The 19318-nt window shown below is 44.1% G+C and overlaps 1 protein-coding gene across 1 annotated transcript in view; it reads right to left on the reverse strand.

The window, feature by feature from the left end:
- Positions 1-2276: 2276 nt before the first annotated feature.
- The window catches only part of LOC130114377 (neural-cadherin-like), a 157464-nt gene continuing 140422 nt past the window's right edge, over positions 2277-19318 (reverse strand). The window contains exons 29-33 of the mRNA XM_056282241.1: positions 18770-19034; positions 17465-17648; positions 14824-15074; positions 5677-5831; positions 2277-2879 (exon numbers count right to left, since the gene is read on the reverse strand). Coding sequence (XP_056138216.1) covers positions 2277-2879; positions 5677-5831; positions 14824-15074; positions 17465-17648; positions 18770-19034 — 1458 coding nt within the window. The remainder of the gene's footprint in view (positions 2880-5676; positions 5832-14823; positions 15075-17464; positions 17649-18769; positions 19035-19318) is intronic.

The following is a 19318-nucleotide window of genomic DNA, read 5'->3' on the forward strand; positions in this document are numbered from 1 at the left end:
TACGCACTATGCGCCTCAGCACTTGTTGACCCTGCTGTGTGACTTTACGTGGTCTGCCACTTCGTGGCTGAGTTGCTGTTGTTCCTAAACGCTTCCACTTTTCAATAAAACCACTTACAGTTGACCGTGGAATATCTAGCAGGGAAGAAATTCCATGAACTGACTTATTGCAAAGGTGGCATCCTATGACAGTACCACGCTTGGATTCACTGAGCTCTTCAGAACAACCCATTCTTTCACAGATGTTTGTAAATGCAGACTGCATGGCTAGCTGCTGGATTTTATACAACTGTGGCAGTGAGTCTGAATGAAACACCTGAATTCAACAATTAAGAGGTGTGTCCCAATACTTTTGTACATATAGTGTATCTATATCTATCTATCTATCTATCTATCTATTTATCTATCTATCTATCTATCTATCTATCTATCAGATCTTGTGGATGTTTGTTGGCAGACTGAGGTTTTGTCGTTTGTTTCGATATTTTCAGAAACAATAAGGATATGAATAATTCAATAACTGTGCTTACCTTTATAAAAAAGCAAACTCATCACTGTGTTTTCAACAAATGTTAATGTTTTTTTAAAAACGTTCCTTTTTGTAACACCTGTTCGCCTGAGGAAGAATCATGCCACCATGGGCCGTGGTGGTGCTTCTATCCAGACACCACACTCCGCCACATCTCGTTGTTGCTGGTGGTTGATGAGGTTTAGTGAAATTAGTTTATTTTGATATTTGCTCTCACGTTGTCGAGGATAACACAGTAAAGTTGGGGTTATCGATATGGTATGTCTGGGAATGAATATGTCCATCAGCTGGCTGTTATTATGAACTCCCCCACTGAGCTTTGAATTTTGAACAATGTTGAAAAATTAAAATCAAACACTTCCTCGTTTCTCTGATGTGATGCCACGACCGTGCCAGTAGATGGCAGTATGCATCAATAATACATAGCGGTCGATCCGTGGCTTACAGCTATGGAAAATAATTTCAAGTAAAATGCAGATGTGCTAACGACATATGAATAACCGTTGTCAAAGTGGTCCCCTCCGGATCTGTTTCTTCAGCTCAGTGAGAACCGTCGTGGTATTTTGCTTGTTGAATAATACTGCAGAAGATGTTATGAATTAAACATAGTAGGCTAAATGGGGAAATTGTTTGCATGCACTTTGGCTCCTATAGCCCTTAAACTCATGCATTAAATAAGTGGGTGGAGGGACAGGGAGACCATCAGCTGTATGAATTACTTCTGTCTGCTTCCCTCGTGCCATGCTCCAACGTCACGGCTGCTTAACATCATTATCATTAATACAAACCATGACGTATGGAGTGGGGCGGTGGGCTTGGGGGGGGGGGCATGCCTGAGTTCAGCTCCCAGAGACTCAGGTCAGAGAGGTTGGGGTCCAGGAGGTGAATGATTAATCCTGATATTGATCTAACCCCCTGAACAGAGCCTATGAAGACTGGTTGTGTAAAACAAGCACAAGACTTTTGTTTCTACCCGAGTCTTAGTTATGAACTTCCTCTTCCTACAAACTGCCCAGAACACACAGAAAAAAACAAGTGGAGATATATATGGGGAACAAGCCATGCATCCTCAGTAGGTCAGTACAATCTCTTGCTTAAGTCTGTCTATTAATCACTTTCACATGCTAAAACAGCAGGCCAAAATAATGATATAAAGAAAATCACATTGGACGATGAAAGTAAGCCTTGAAGTTCAAAAAATGGGAGATATTGAAGTCTAAAAGACAAACTTAAGACGTGGTTGAACAAGATGAGAAGCCCAATAGTATCAAAGATATTCATTTATTTAAAAGGAAATAGATAAAATACAAATGAAACAATATTTTCCACGTAAATGATTTCATGATCGTCATCAACAACAAAAAAGAAACCAGCTCTTTCAGGGAAACCATGGCCCTCCAACTTGCCAGTGTTCCTCTTTTAAGTTTCATGACAGATATTGTTTCGACACAGGGCTCTTTCCAAAAGTGTGTTGTGTGGCCTATATATACACACTGTACAGTGCCATGTCAAGTTAAACAATAAATCACATCAGATCATTCATTGGTAAACAACTTTTATATCAAAGAGCTGAAAGGTTCAAAGTTTCATCAATACATTACATTTATAGCAGACTTCACATACACCCTTTGGCAAGCTCCTCGCCTCACATCTAATTTTCTCCCTTTGGATCTCTCCAACTACTATTTGATTTGTGTTGTTTTTTTTGGGGTTTTTTTTTCCCTTCACAGTTTTAAGTTCTGGTCTCTTACCCACTCTTCTCACAGTTTGGCTGCCCTCTGCCCTCCTTCAGTTTGTCTCTGTGGTCCTCTGGATTCTTGGAGTGGATAGCAGAGTCTCCTCTTAAGTCACTAATCACAGCTCGGAGGGTTTTGAACCTGTCTAGTCGGGGGCTCGGCACCCTGCCTCCCCCACCCCGGGCTCCTTGGAACCCGTCCTCAGACTCCCGAGTTGCACTGAGGGAGCTGAGGGAGCGCACAGCCGCCAGGCCTCGTTCCTTTCCGTACGGACGGCGAGGTGTGGTCATGGTGCCAGACTCCCCTGGTTGCTCCATGTCTCTGATGATCTCGCACAGGTATCGGGCCAGATCCTGGCTTGAGAAGGACTGGCTCTTCTGGGAGCGGCGGAAGGTCAGAGGGGACGGCAGGGTCTCTGTCTCAGAGGGGGGAACGGCCAAACGGAGGGCGATGGCTGCGCTGCCGGTCCCATTGGGCATTGTTGCCTTCTTGCTGTTGTCCTGTGATGGCTTTGTCTGCGGGTAAGAGATGATGCATTGTGGGTAGCTGTATCGAAGAGACTGAGCTGGACTGGGCTGTAGAGAACGCTGCAGCTCAACCATATTAAAGGCATTCTGAGAGAGGAAAGAGATTGAGAGAGAAAGAGACATACAGATAGAGAGAAAAAAGGGTGAAAGGATTAAAGGATTTAAGGTTGCGTTTGGTGAAGACAGAAGTGATATTCATCAAAAAAGCTCTTTGTTTAGCTTATTTATCTAGTTGTCTATTTAGCTAAAAAACTGACACCAAGCTACACTGATGAGCCAAAGCATTATGACCACCTGCCTAATACGCTGTTAGTCCTCTGTGTGTCGCCAAAACAGCACTGACCCGCCAAGGCACGGACTCTACAGCAGCGTTTCTCAAACCTCTCCTGGAGGACCACTTGTCCTGCATGTTTTAGATCTCTCCCTGCTCCAAACACAGCTGATTTAAATGATCAGTTTTGTTATTAGGCAGCTTCGGGAGCGCATAACGAGTTGATCATTTGAATCAGCTGTGTTGGAGCAGGGAGAGATCTAAAACATGCAGGACAAGTGGTCCTCCAGGAGAGGTTTGAGAAACGCTGCTCTACAGGACCGCTGAAGGTGTGCTCTGATATCTGGCACCAAAACATTACCAGCATTCAAGTCCTGTAAGTTGCGAAGTGGAGCTGCCGTGGATCAGACTTGTTGGTCCAGCACATCCCACAGATGCTCAATCGGACTGAGATCTGGAGAAATGTGGAGGCCAGGGCAACACCTTGAACTTTTCATCATGCTCCTCAAACCATTCCGAACAATGTGTGCAGTATGGCAGGGTGCATTATCCTGCTGAAAGAAGCCACTGCCATCAAGGAATACCACTGCCAAGCAGGGGTGTACCTCGTCTAACAACAGTGTTTAGGTAGGTGGCACGTCAAATTAATGTCCACATGAATGGCCGGACCCAGGGTTTCCCAGCAGAACACTGCCCAGAGCATCACAGTCCCTCCACTGGTTTGTTGTCTTCCCACTGTGCATCCGGGTTCCATCACTTCCCCAGGTAAACGGCACACACGTACACAGCCATCCACGTGATGTAAAAGAAAACGGGACTCATTGGACCAGGTGACCGTCTTCATCTGCTCCAAGGTCCAGTTACAATGCGCTTTACTGCAGCCCATTTCTCCTGCATCCAACACGTTGATTACAAGAACTGCTTGTTCACTTGTCATATGATCGACCCAGACCTTGATATGTGCCAGTTGTTTCAAGATGATCGTTACTCGGTTCACCTGTGAGTGGTCATAACGTTTTGGCTCATCAGTGTATCCCCAGAACAATGCAGTTTAGCTAAAGCTTCTGCAACTAAATCAGTCTCTCCTGCTGACTAAGACAAATTTCCACCGTCTAGGAAGAGAAGCTGGCAACAACACCATCATCGATTGACCAAATAATTAATTATCTGATTGCAGACGGGGAAAAATGCTATTACCAGCACTATTAAAAGGAATAAAGGCATTAACAGCTATTTGTATATACTTGCTTAATTTCCACTAATTAACTCCAATTTCCTGATCTCCAGGGAATCTATATTTGGTGTTAATTTCATGGCACCAAGCAAACAACCAGTCCCGTTGGTTGCTTGACACTATCAAATGTTGTTACCATTTTAGCTTCGTCCCCACCTTTAGCTACTTCTGAGTTCTCTCATCTTGCGTCCCCTCAGAGGGTTCTGTGATATGAGACCCCATGCATCCAGAAGAGACAGCCTATAGAGTGCCAGAATAGATGCCAGGACTCTTACTTAACGGACTTGTTCCAGACTACATGGACGACATGTCGTATGAATATGTTCCTTGTGAAGTCCTCATATCTTCAGAGGATCTTCTTGACTCATGGTGAAGCAGCACTCTGAACAGCAACTTTAACAGCGACTATTATAAACACTTACCTGGAACACATCTTTTCTAATTGTATGTGTACCTTGGGCGACCAATGCCCTACATTCTTACTTTGTTGTTGATTAACTATAGGTCCTATCATGTCATTGTATTTCCTTATGCGTACATATTTTCTTCAGTCTACTTTATTAAGGCTTAATTTTTATTAACGTTTTTCTCTTTATCCCATTCCCTTTATCCTGTTTTCGCTTTATTTTTATCATTACCTACTTTTATCTGTGCACTTTGACATAAGGGTTTAATGTATGACTACTACTACTACTTTTGGCTGCTCCCGTTAGGGGTCGCCACAGCGGATCATCCGTTTCCATTTCTTCCTGTCTTCTGCGACTTCCTCTGTCACACCAGCCACCTGCATGTCTTCCCTCACCACATCCATAAACCTCCTCTTTGGCCTTCCTCTTCCCTGGCAGCTCCATATTCAGCATCCTTCTCCCAATATACTCAGCATCTCTCCTCCACACATGTCCAAGCCATCTCAATCTTGCCTCTCTTGCTTTGTCTCCAAACCGTCCAACCTGAGCGGTCCCTCTAATATAATCGTTCCTAATCCTGTCCTTCTTTGTTACTCCCAATGAAAATCTTAGCAATAAGGGTTTAATGTATGAAATGTGCACTGTACATTTTTGATTGATTTATTGATTGGTTGATATGCTTGCCCGGATGATGGTCTAGAAAGTCTATTATACATTTAATACAGAAACCCCATAAATGAGAGCCCTGAAACCCGGCACAGTTAGGACCTATTAGTACTCTTATGGGCTTCTTCCCAGCCTGTCTAAATACAAATGTGTGTATCCATATATGCCCTTTCTGAGTGAGGGGACAGAATTTATGCGTGGTAGGTGTTGTGTGTGTATTTGTGCCTACTAATGTGTTTGCAAGTTGGTGTCGCTGTGCCCATGTTAGAGTCTCGGTATATGCATTTGTGTCTGTGTAAATCATACCTGATCCTGCTCCCCACCACCTTCCTCATCATAGTTGAGCACATTTTCTCGGATGTCCTCCCACTCTCCATGGTGAGCCGACACATGGTACACCCCCTCCTTCAGACCTTTATGTCTCCGCCAGCAGGAGTACAGGAACAGTCCTAACATTAAGACTAGGGGCGCCAAAGAGCAGTTGCAGGTTAGTGCAATGGCGGGGGGGGGGGGGCTATTTGAAACATAATTAAAATGAGATCGAGAAGAGAATAAATAAATAAATAAATAGCATCTCTGGGCGTGAATTGAATGTGGGACGTGAGGGGGAAAGTGATGATAAGGATGATGAGATCCTAGCTGTATACTTTGTGGATATTTCCTCATGTCATTCTGATATCACACCTCAGCAGATCTGCAGTATGACTTGAATATACCCTCCTTAATAGTTAAGTCAGCATGATAATAAGGTTTGAGTGCTGCACGGGGAGCTTCAACCACATTGCTCCAAATGATTTTGCCCTGCAAGACCTGTTTGCACCGCTGACGGTACAGTTAGGACATGCTAATTGAACATACTCAGAGACAAAAGCGCCACCTTTTCACCTATTCTCTTTGATGTTGGCCTTCTGTTCCTTGTCTTATCAAAGACTCCAGCTCCTTGGAAACCTATTAACTGAATCTGCAATCCTGCCAGCTTAAAACGCAAAGCCTCGGTAGCTTGACTGAGTGCAGGGGGGAAACTTGCAGGGAGCGAAGTAGGAATGCTCCCAAAGCATACACATCAATCACAGTTATTGTTAGCTGAATTATACAACATGCTGGACTGACCTTTAAAGTCCATTAATCTCGACCAACATTTTTCTCCCATCTGCCATCCCTCTTTCTCCTCTGTCCTGTCTCGCTATCTGTTCTTAGTAGTTTCCGCTTCGGCTTTCTTTCTCTTTGTCTTTGATTCTTTTTCCCTTTACGTTGAAAGCGCTCCCCCTCTGCTTCTCTCTCTATTTTTCCTCGTCAATTTTTCAGTCCCTCTTTCGCTGGGCCTCTTTCTAGCCTCAGCTTTTATCTCTCTGACTCAATGGCATCCATTTCAACCAGAATATTTTATTTGGTGTCTTGCATGTATCAGTCTAAATGGAAACAGTTTGAGAGATACAGGTCAATTAAATTTGTCTTAAGGTTTGAAGTAATGGCTTTGAGAATAAAGAGTGTACCCACTGCTTATTGTGGTTTCCCAAACTTAGCAGGTGTACAGAAAGGAAAACTGGAGGGAAAGAAATCTGAAATAAGCAGCTTGGAGAAGCAAATCCCAACAAGAAAGCTATCTCAAATGAAAATATGTATAACTCTCTCCCTTCTCAGCAAACATGGCCACTTCCAACTCTCTGTGATCACCTTGTTTGTGTTTCAGTATAGCCTATCACACAATACAGGCATGTCCACTGACATTTCTTTCTGTTTCTGTTGTCATATGGCTGCACGGCTATACAAAAAAAAAGAAAAGTGAATTGGTCGAGGGTTAAAAAATGCTAACTGGCAAAGCCAACAGTAATGCCTGTGCTGTTAGCATTGTGACTCTTGGTTGAAATCCCTTTTTACAGTCGGTTAACTGACAACCGAAACAGAAAGATTGTCGGTGAGGACATGTTTGGACACTGCTTGGCATCCTCCTCATCATATTCTTCATCTATAATTCCATTATAATTCTTTTATCCTCTTTCAATTGTTGTATTCTGTAAAATGTGTAAATACACCATCCATTGCACGTTGTCCGTCTTGGGAGAGAGATCCCTCCCTCCTCTGTTGCTCTCTGAGGTTTCTTCCTATTTTTTCTCCCTGTTAAAGGTTTTTTCTTTTTTCTTTTGGGAGTTGTTCCTTACCTGATGTGAGGGTCTAAGGACAGGATGTTGTGTTGCTGTAAAGCCCCTTGAAGCAAATTTGTTATTTGTGATATTGGGCTATACAAGTAAAATTTACTTGACTTGACCTGTGTTGCATTGAAACACAAAATTAGTGACCACAAAGAGTTGGAAAGCGACTGAAAGTTAGCGTCTTAAAAAGTACCCCTCCACTCAAAAATGTGTTTTTCTTATGTTTGTGCCTGGTCTTGCCTATACTGACTTGTATTTATGCAAAGTTTGTCACTAGAGCAGTGTTTTCACGTTCCTCTACTGGAGGAGAAGCTGTCCGTGCACTTCCCTAAAATCCAAGATTCGCATGTACAGCAGGTAAACTAGATTTGATGCGTCATAAATCCAAAAGCCACGTCATAAATCCAAAAGCCAATTGCTGTCTAATATGCAAATACAGGGCGGGCAAAGAAACCTGAAACCTCCTGCAATAGAGCGGAATTGTCAGTACAGAGAGTGAGTTTGCATAGTGAAAATTTTGACAGCAAACATGGTAGAGTGTGCAGTTTTTGAATGTAAACCAGACCCTGGAGCTTCCTTCTACTATCTATCAAAAAATCCAACTACACTTCTGAAATGGTTGGAATTTATTTAGAGACATCAGGTTCACTTGGTTACAAACCTGGTGGGACTGCTCATTTCAGAGGAGTGTTTTCATAACCTAAGCCAGTGTTACTCTTTACGCGGCTCGCAAACCCCATGCAGCTCGTGAGACTTGTTTTGCACCTCATATAGATCCACTGATAACAATCAGAACATAGCTATAACTTACTTCTATAGGTTCCGTTTGTGTCCTGTTTTAGCGGATTGAAATTAATTATCCAGCAGATGGCAGCATACTGAAGTTACATCAAAGAACGTAGGCTATGTAACAGCGTGCGATCATGGGTAGACATATAGCCTGTGTGTGTTGCTTTGTATTTGTGAAATGTTTTGCAAGCTCTGTGGCTCTTTGAGGAATGGTCTTACTCATAAGTGGCTCTCCTACGAAAATTAGTTAGTACCACTGACCTAAGCAAAAGTCACTGGGTTTTCACAAGAAATTAGTTTTGAAGTTGACAGCTCCTTGGTCTTGGTCCATGGACATCACTGCCAGCTGTTTCTGGCCTCCGCCTTCATGAGAGGTGGCTTCATGAGCTCGTTAACTGCTGTTTATTTTCTTACTATCTCTTCTCTATATTCTGCCGTAACCTCATTTGTTCTACTGATTTAGCTATTTTCTGTGCTTAGTTCACTTACCACTAGATTCTCTAGTTATCTTTCTCAAACGACTCTTGTGTTAGTAGGCAGCTTATTGTCCCTAGTTTGTTACTAGCTTTGAGCTTAGTCCAGCTTAGTAGTTAGCGCTATTGCATTTGCAGTCAAAGCAGCCTCATTTAAAACGATGGTGTGTGGTGACTGTTCTGCAGTTATAGATAGGTTGTCTCTACTAGAGAAATGTGTCAGTGAGTTACAGCAGCTTCTTTCGGCTAGGATTACGTTAGACGTGATGGGCACTCCAGATAGCCTTAGCCCCGGGCCTGACAGCAGACCTGCTATTGTTGGCAATTAGCTCAGCCTCATCGGCAGATGCGGCAGAGTTTTGCTCAGTTTACCAGCGTGGGAAGGCTTGCAAGAGCAAGCCACCGATCATGTGGCCTGGTCTGCAGTCGCCTCTCCCTGACTGCAAACCGGTTTTCACCGCTCATCAGCCCTGTTGGTAGTCCTACTGGCCAGCGTGCCTGTGCCGCTCCTGTTGACAGAGTAAAGCAACGCACACTAGTGATAGGAGACTCCATTACCCGCAATATCAGATTAGCTTCGCCAGCCTTGGTTCACTGTTTACTCAGGGTCAAAGTCTCCAACATAGAGGATAATCTTAGGTTGCTGGCATCACGGAGGGAGAAACCGGGAACCCAGGCACACAACACCACTAATTTCCGCAACATTGTTATTCATGTCAGCACCAGTAATGCTAGGATGAAGCAATCAGATCACAAAAGCCAGCCTAGTCAGAATGCTTTGAGTTTGACAGAAAGATGTGTCGATTAATTGTCTCTGCTCCCTTACCTGTGAGAGGTAATGGTGAGATGTACAGTAGGTTCACCTGGCTTAGCTCTGTCTTGGCTTAAGTCCTACTTATCTGGAAGAACACATTGTGTCTGTTATAATAATATTACATCAAAATTCTCTGATGTTAAATATGGTGTACCTCAGGGCTCAGTTCTTGGCCCTCTACTTTTCTCTCTTTATATTTCACCTCTTGGCCAAATTATACGCGGTCATGGAATAAATTTCCATTGCTATGCTGATGATAATATGTGCCTAAGGGCTGATGATCATACTCAAATGACTAATTTAGAGGCCTGTTTGGTTGCTGTGAAAAATTGGATGTCACTAAATTTTCTGCTTTTAAATTCAGATAAAACTGAGATGCTGGTCATTGGCCCTGCTAGACACAGACACCAATTTGATCAAGTAACAGTAACAATCTACAACTCTGTGATTTCCCAAAGTGTGGCAGCCAAAAATCTTGGTGTTATGTTTGATCCCAGCCTTTCCTTTGATAAGCACATTAAAGAAATCACCAAGACTGCCTTTTTTCACTTATGTAACATAACTAAAATTCGGTCTTTCCTGTCCATGGCTGACGCAGAGACCCTAATACATGCATTTGTTTCATCCAGACTTGATTACTGTAATATTCTGTTTTCGGGTCTGCCACATGCTAGTACTACAAGTCTTCAGATGGTTCAGAATGCTGCAGCTAGAATCCTCACTAAAACTAGAAAATCTGACCACATTACTTACACTAATTCTTGCCTCCCTTCATTGGCTTCCTATCGATATTAGCTCAGACTTCAAGGTGCTTCTGCTGACTTATAAAATCCTAAATGGGCTTGCCCCGTCTTACCCATCTGATCTCCTTAAATCATACATTCCATCTCAAGCTCTTCACTCTCCAAATACAGGACTTCTGTGTGTACCCAAAGTTAAAATGAAGTCAGCTGGTGGCAGGGCCTTTTCCTTTCGGGCCTCGTTCTTGTGGAATAACCTGTCTGCTGCCGATAGACAATCAGTCTGTTGAGTCCTTTAAATCCAAACTCAAAACTCGTCTTCTTGCCTTAGCCTACAATTAGCTGTCTTTAAGTTGTGTGCTTCACAACCTGTACTGCATTGCGGGTCGGTTTCTGTCTCAATGAATTTACAAAGCACTGTTCTGCCGATGAGATTATAGCGTATAGATTATTGACTACTGCAAACTGTTCTCTTCTCTCATGTGTTTTTCTCTCTCTGAATGTCTTCTCCTTTCTCTTGTGTGTGTGTAATTGGGGTGATGTGAGTCTCCCTTGTGTGCACGTGCAGTCTGTCCTCCTCCCAGGTCTCCATGGTGATGGTGGTCGCCACCTGGACACTGCTTGGCACCCCTCTCATCCCATTTTCTTTTGATATATCTTATAAGGAGTGGTTCCTAATCCAATGCGAGGGTCTAAGAACAGGATGTTGTGTTGCTGTAAAGCCCCCTGAGGCAAATTTGTGATATTGGGCTATACAAATAAAATTGACTTGACTTGACCTGCTGACCCACTTGGGAGCCTGTGTTAATGAGTCAGAAGCAACTATCATCCTCAGCACAAAAACCGTGGTGCTCCGGTCTGGCTGGGCGAAGAGCGGGTTCAGGGACCAGCGAGCCAGTCAACGAGCAGCTGCCGCTCAGCAGGCTCAGAGCCCCGGTGTGGTAATAGACTGCTGCTGCTGCCAGTGGCAGGAGGAACAGGGTCAGATGACACCGACAGTGGCGGCCGGCCAGACTACCAGCCAAGGAGAGGTGGTTCCCATTGACCACGCAGTGACTTAGGCAGCAGCAGGGGGCACATGTGACACTGGTGCTGGTTAGGGGCTGGCTGGAGACGGGCTGGTGCCCCGAGTGGACAGAGTGGTACCAGGTGACCTGCTCTACCTCCTCAGCCACTGCCGCCCCATTTACCCAATGGGAGACCTGGCTGAAAATGCTTGGAACTACTGGATTAAGGTCAGGGTAATGATTTTGGAGGATGGTCATCCCTTAGCAACACCAACTAGTGACGCTGTGAGGTAGAGATTTCCACTCATTCAGGACAGCGCGACCATTTGGTCAGTTTTTGAGAGGCACAGATTTTGGTGTAATATGTTTGTGAGTAGGGTCTTACATCGGTCAGTCCTGGGACACGCTGCAGCATCTGAACTGCTGCTTGCACTTTTCATTTCTATGCTGGTCAGAGCAGAGGGAAAAGTGGAATTCTAAGTTTCCCCTCCATCCTTAGCCAGCTTTACTCAGTATGAGGTAGAGACAGAATGGTATTGATCAGCTGACCTGGCTCCTCAACCACTGTGCTGCAGCAGCCAAGAGTAAACACCAGAATCTCGATAAGACCCAGTCCCAGTACTGACCAACCCTCCCTCTTACCCCCAGAATTACCTACTCCAAGGCACTCCTGCCTCCTTTCACCTCCATCTCTAAAATCACTTGGGATGATATCAAATACATGTCGATATTGTGGGGTGAGGCGTCCCTCAATTCATAGAGCTCCCTCTTTCCACATATGCTGCTCTTACACAAACACTGAAATGTGCCCATATATAAACACAGTTTTGCAAGTATAGCACACTGAAGTAGTTTTGAAAATTGTGTTACTATGTACATACACACATGCACACACAAACTGATTGCCTGTTGAGAAGCCATGTGCACATGCAGCGGCTGCCCAAAGTTGCGGGTAAGATGGTTTGCAGCTACGTCTCCAGAAACATCAATATCACTCAGAACAGGGAACAAACATAGCAGTCATTTATCAATCTATAATGCTGCTGCCTCCTAGCCCTCTATTCTCCGCTATGAACAGGGTATTGTGAGGTTGGCCAGTGCTCTGTGAATAGATGCAGGAAGAAAAACAGCCACCAAATAGCTCATTAAAAGCCATTTATCACCATGTGAATGCACTAATTGGATAGAATTGAATGACAGTGGAATTTTACAAAAAATGATAGATGTTGAAGGGCAAGGAAAAAGGAAACGGAACATGATGAGAAGTAAGGGACGTTCATACATAATTTATTTCACATCAGTTTCTCAAAGAAAAAAAAGAAGAAATAACAGGCATGCTTTAAGATACTTGTGCCTCCAGGGCTCAGGTAGAAAACTAATTTCATTCATTCATTTGTTCATTCATTCATCCAGTTCCATGCCATAATAAAGAGGTTGTGCCCCCTGTCATATTCAATATGACTGATGAAGCATAGTCAGATATCAGCTCATCTGGCTCCGTCAGTGGCTTATGCTGAACCCATACAATCTGGCTGGTCTACGATGGCTCATGTAAAACTAAATAATAGATGAGCATTTTAACTTTAAATGCAGGTTGAGGCTGTATAGGAGTCCCAATTTAATTTAGCACACAGCTAGCAACCCTCTTGAGCGCTCCGTGTGTGTGTGTGTGTGTGTGTGTGTGTGTGTGTGTGTGCGCATGTGCAGCGTGCTGCACTGTGTTTGTTCATGGTAGTGGAGATGAGGGTCTTCATAAATTCTTTAAAATTCTAGGTGTCTGGTGGGCGTGGCAGTCTATTCCGTTGCCTACCAACACGGGGATGGCCGGTCGTCCCTACAGACACAATTGGCCATGTCTGCCGATGGGAAGCCAGATGTGATTGCTGGACTAGTGCCTCCTCTGGTCGGTCGGGGCGTCTGTTTGGAGGGGGGGGGGACTGGGGGGAATAGCGTGATTCTCCTATGCGCTACATCCCCCTTTAGAAACTCCTCACTGTTAGGTGAAAAGAAGCGGCTGGCAACTCCACATGTATCGGAGGAGGCATGTGGTAGTCTGCAGCCCTCCCTGGACCGGCAGAAGGGGTGGAGCAGCGACTGGGGGGAAAATCCCCCCCCCAAATTAAAAAAAAAAAACCCTCAGCCAGAGATGAATGAACACTACTCTAAGGTCCAGTCAAAGGGGTTTGCCCCGGTGTTCCTCTCTTTGTTACAAGCTTGAGAAAAGGTGTAACAATGTAATACCTGCCAAAGCCCCCTATTTCCAATCTGTATTATATTGTGAATTAGCTCGTGATTCTTCTTGAGGTGAAAAGTTTGAGCCTTGAATGTAAATGCCTCATCAGCAACAGCAGTCAAAGCAGCCTCAGATAACTGCACCCCCTTTTTTATTTAGCATGCAACACATGCATTTTCATGAATGATGTCAAGGCCACACTTAATCATCTTTGAACTCATTATCAAATATTGAAGATCGCTTTATAAGTTTCAGTCTCAGATGTCAGAATAACTGATGTTCCAATACTAGCCACATGCCCTGGGGGAGTGTTGAGCCGGTTATAGAGGTGGGGACAGTGTATTGAATTGCCTGGTCGTTTTATAAGCCTTCTTCCTGTGACAGAAAGACTCATAAACAGCAGCGTGCCCTACAGAGGGCAGCAAGAGCTTCAGCTATACTGCATGCAACACACAAAAAGACACCTGTACACATCACACACACACACACACATGTATCTTCAGACACCCGAGAATACCACATAGCAGACAATGTGTCAGCAGTGATACAGACACATTTACAGTAGGCTGGCAAGGGAGCAAAAAAAAAAAAAATATATGGATGGGAAGATAAAAACAGACATCAGTGGAGTTACATAAGAAGACAGAAAGACATGATGCAACTTGGAAGGATAAAAACAAAGTAAGGCTGACAGTGGGAAGATGACTCGGGAAGTCATAGTGGAACATCGGTGGAGATGGGAGATGCTGAAGTGATAAAAAAATATATACAGTAAGGACCCAGATAGCAAAACACTATGATCTCCTTGAGACTTTTCACAGGGTTCATGTAAATTACGACAAAACAAACACTACACTTCGATCACTGTGTCGCCCCCCCAAAAACAGAACGTAATATACACAACGGAGAGATCAATACAGCCATAACAAAGGGGCGTGAACAGATTTCACAGTGACAAAACAGGAATGTAAAACAAAGGAGACGGCAGATGTAGCAGATGAAAGGGGAAAAAAAAGACAGATGGAATGCAGGACACATACAGTGAAGATGAAACCCAAACAGAGATGGTTTGAAACAAAATAAGTACACACAGATTCCATTTAGATAAAAGGATAAGTGTTCAAGACAAAGACGTCTAAATCAGCAGGCAAAGAAATACACAGACGACATCTGGAGAAGTGAATGGAGGATCAACACAACGTTGTCGGGTTACCACAGGTAGAACAAAACGTAGTCGACATAGCTACCTAGGAAGGCCATGACGCATATGCTGATGGCGAACATGGAGCTGACACTGAGGCTGTTGCCGTCCTTGTTGTGAAACCTGGCCAGCCTCACCTCACAGTGTCGCCCCTGGTAACCCTCGCTACAGCGGCACGAGTACCGGGACGGGGAGTGGGCCACACAGGTACCGTGGTGGCAAGGCCGGCTGGCGCAGAGTGTGTAGACGCACACCTTGCCCACGGAAGTCTCTTTGGTCATGTGGCCTGGAGGGCACCTGTGCAGAGAGAAGAGGATGGCAATGTGGAGGTTACATACAGACAACTTGAGAACATGTCACATGAAGGGAATACTGAATTCTACAGCGTGACAGGAGCTTAGCTGACACTGTTAAAAATAAATCCCCTCCCCCAAAGCGTATGAAACATGAATGTGATTTGAGGCTGCACAGGGTCTCCTATTGTAGTAAAAATAAAAGACAGTAAAAGGAACCCCAAGACTGGTTTTGCCATTGGCGTTGTGCTCATTTCAAAGACACTCAATAGAATTAAATATTCTCAGAATATTATTCACCCCTGCTCTCATTTTGATCAGAGCAAGGAAACCTGAGGCTTTGCTGTACGTGCAGAAGGAGATCCACTGTGCTGAAAAGCCCCAAGCTGTGTCTGAGCCTAGATCACAGCCTGGGAGTGCCAGAGACACGGAGGTCCTGGAGAGTTAAAAGAGACAGACAGGACATGAACTGCCACTTCTGTTACACTGTGGCATGTGTTCAGCTAGGTTGACACAAAATACAAGCTGTATCTAACGGCACCAAATCAGGGTTTGTTGCAGTTAGTCAACCTCATTTCATATGCCATCTGGTGGATGTGCCCTAAGTGCCTTACACTGCCACAGGTCAACATATTTTAACTTGCGTGGCCACCAGGCAAGAAGTACCCAAATCTAAGCTAGCTGGAAATTATCTGATCATCAAATCAGGTCTTGCATGTTATGTGCTGTATTAGCACTGTTTTGTTATGATGTCTTGATGCATGCTCAATAATCCAGTAGGGGTATAAGAAAATATTGATACACTTGAGTATTGCGATATTGTCTTTTGTGATACTGTATTGATTCTCAAAACCACTATATCAATTTTTAATTGTTTACATGTAAAGGTCCTTGACAAACATTTTGTGTTGTGTGTAACCCCATGACCGCTAGATAAGTGTTGTAGTCTATCATCAGCCATTTGACTCTTCCACTCCAACCCAACAACGTAAACTGAGACAGGAAGTAGTATAAGCACAAAGAACACAGGCCTATGAAATCGCAATATGTCACCTTTCTTACAGTATCGCAATATATCGCGATATATTGAATCATAACCCCTGTATCGTGATACGTATCGTATCGCCAGATTCTCACCAATGCACAGCCCTATAATCCAGGTAAGAAAATCAAAGAAGGTTGAGTCAGTCAACTGACTCAACCTTCTTTGATCTTTTGTTATGAATTTTAATGTGTCTCTATTTTTATGTGGGTCCCTGCATGTGCATTGTGTGTGTACAAAGGTTTATACCATGCTATGTCTCCTGATGTCTTTTGTACACACATTTAATGACTTGAATACTGGAATAATTGGATTTTTCAGAATTAAGGCTGCTATCACATTGGATGCATTTTTGGCAGTGAGAGAGTCTTTTTTCTAATTGTTTTCAATGGGTATGAGGTGTTTTGCTCGCTGTTTATGTGCACTGGGCTTTTTATTTACCCCGGTGCACCCCACGCTTTTGGAGAAATGCCTCAAGTGCCTGAAGTTGAAAACGCTCATCTCTGATCAGAAGAACACCCTCCATCACTGCCGCTTTTTCTCAGGCGTTCAATCAGAACAGCAAATGGGCGGTGTAGTGTATTTTTACAGGCGGGCTTTCTCAAATGAACTATTTACAGCAAAGATGTAGGAGAAAGAGCTAAAGTAAGTGCTCTCCAGTTGCCAGTGTTTTAGAGAAACAAATAGTTGAGTCGGTAATAAAAAGATACCATGTTTAACAATAAGAAGTAATGATAAGTTGGACGGGTAGAGTTGTGTAGCTAATTAACTTATTGTTGACACTGACTCGCAAGTGACTAACAGCTAAGTCTGTGACAGCTAATTGTCCAGCAGAGTCAAGATGCCTTTCACAGCCAAAGATGTCCGATGTGATCAGGATCAGGGCTGGAGGGGGGGGCACCTCATGTTGAAAGACATTTTATGTAATTGCAGTAAAATCATGTTTTTATGTTCATTCATTCATCATTAATCTTCAGCCGCTTCTCCGGGGTCGGGTCGCAGTGGCAGCAAGCTAAGTAGGGCACTCCAGACGTCCCTCTCCTCAGTAACGCCCTCCAGCTCCTCCTGGGGGATCCCAAGGCGTTCCCAGGCCAGATTGGACATGTAGTCCCTCCAGCGAGTTCTGGGTCTACCCTGGGGTCTCCTCCCAGTTGGCCGTGCCCGGAAAACCTCCAAAGGAAGGCGCCCAGGAGGCATCCTAATCAGATGCCCGGGACGTGGAATGTTTTTATGTGTGTGTGCAAATACGTATGCCCCTGTATACTTGATAAAGCATGAGCCTTTTTATGGATAAGGCTAGCAGCCTGTTTCAAAGGACCTGGGTTATTATACATTCTTCATATTTACACCACCTGCACTCGTGGTGTCTCCACAGGTCCACACAGATTAGGGGAGGAGAGCAGTGGTGTTTACTGCAGGCGTTCGAGGGGCAGCCTTGGGTGATGCCCTGCGAGCTGACCACCTGAAGACCCTCTGAGGGCTGCAGCTTGTCTAGAGGCACAGAGCGTCCGTTAAGCCTCAAATCCCGCATACAGCCTGAGAGAGAGACGGAGACAGAGACAGTTTGGGATCGATAAAGAACATGAAATTGAGCAGGAAAAAAAAGGAGGGAGAGAAGAGTGGCACAAGAGACAGTGGGACATCAGTTCTTGGGCAAAATCTTTTATGTATACAGATTTACACAACGGCACCGGTGTTAACAATGCAAATTCACAAACTAATTGTCATGAATAATCATTCTGACTAACAGAAACAGAGAAAGACACACATGCTCACAAACACACAAGTAGCTAAGCTGTCATCACAGACTCCTGCTTTGTGGGACTCTTTCTCTACTGGTTAGCTTGTTCACATTGCATGAGAGGGTGAGGTGTTTCTCATCATTTATAGAAAGACTACTGCCACTGACTTCAGTCTTTTACACCCCATGCTTGAAAAACCAAGGCATCAAAATATACCTTCAGGGGCAAGTTGTGAAGTGCTGAAATAAGTCAGTAATAGCAACCTCGAAATCATTTCTCATTACACAATTTAAAAGAAGTATACAGCTTATACCACCAAAGATCCACTTCTTAAAAGCATCTCCTGAGTGATTATCCGTTGAGTAGTTACATTTATGCACCCATTCATTCCTGTCCCTGAGTCATTTGATAGTCGTAGTTTTTTTCATTAACTTAGTCGTCCATTCATCCATTAATTATTTCACTTATCCATCCAGTCATTCATCTGAATATCCTTTGATTATTTGATTTTGAGATACTTTATTGATCGCCGTAGGGAAATTGCAGTCTGCATTTAACCCATCCTAGCTGTGTAGCTAGGAGCAGTGGTCGCCGTGCAGCGCCCGGGGACCAGCTCCAGTTCGTCTTGCCATGCCTCGGTCAAGGACACAGACAGGAGTACTAACCGTAACATGCATGTCTTTTTTTTTATGGTAGGGGAAACCGGAGCACCTGGAGAAAACCCACCGCAGACACAGGGAGAACATGCAAGCTCCACACAGAGGACGACCTGGGATGACCGCCAAGGTTGGACAACCCCGGGGTTTGAACTCAGGACCTTCTTGCTGTGAGGCGACAGTGCTAACCACTGCCCCACCGTGCCAACCACTGCGCCACCGACAACCTTTCTCAAAATCTAGGTAAGAAGCAATTTACCTAGGAAGCTTCGGTTGTGTCCAGAGGGGAAATAATTCCCGAGCATCACCACCGACTGGTCAATAATGATCTCCTGACTTCGACCTGGAAAGGCCGTAACCTCTCGCCTCCCGCCGCCTCCATCCAAACGCAGAGTAAACTCTCTGCCATAGCGATCCAGCTCCACCTCATGCCAGTCTCCATTGTCAAGGCGTTGGTTAGGCAGTGTAAGATTGTAGTCCCCATCTCCGAGGTTGTAAAAGACAGACAGCAGACCCTGACATACCTGAGATACACAACAGAACTTAATTTTAGACATCAACACAAACCACTGAGGCAAAAGTACTGGATTTTTTTGTTGAAAATTTCAATCTATGAGTCATGACCTATAAAGGAGGTTGCAGGATGGGTCCACGATAAACACATTTAGTTTGGAGACAGAATTTAAATTTAAATTAAAAGAACAAAACATTTATTTTCATGCTTTTTGAGTCAATGCAAACAGTGCAGTGATAAAATTGCATTCCAAAATATCACTAAAATAATGTTTATTGCTGACATGCCTTGTCA

The sequence above is a fragment of the Lampris incognitus genome, chromosome 6 (assembly GCF_029633865.1).
Source record: "Lampris incognitus isolate fLamInc1 chromosome 6, fLamInc1.hap2, whole genome shotgun sequence".
NCBI lineage: Eukaryota > Metazoa > Chordata > Actinopteri > Lampriformes > Lampridae > Lampris > Lampris incognitus.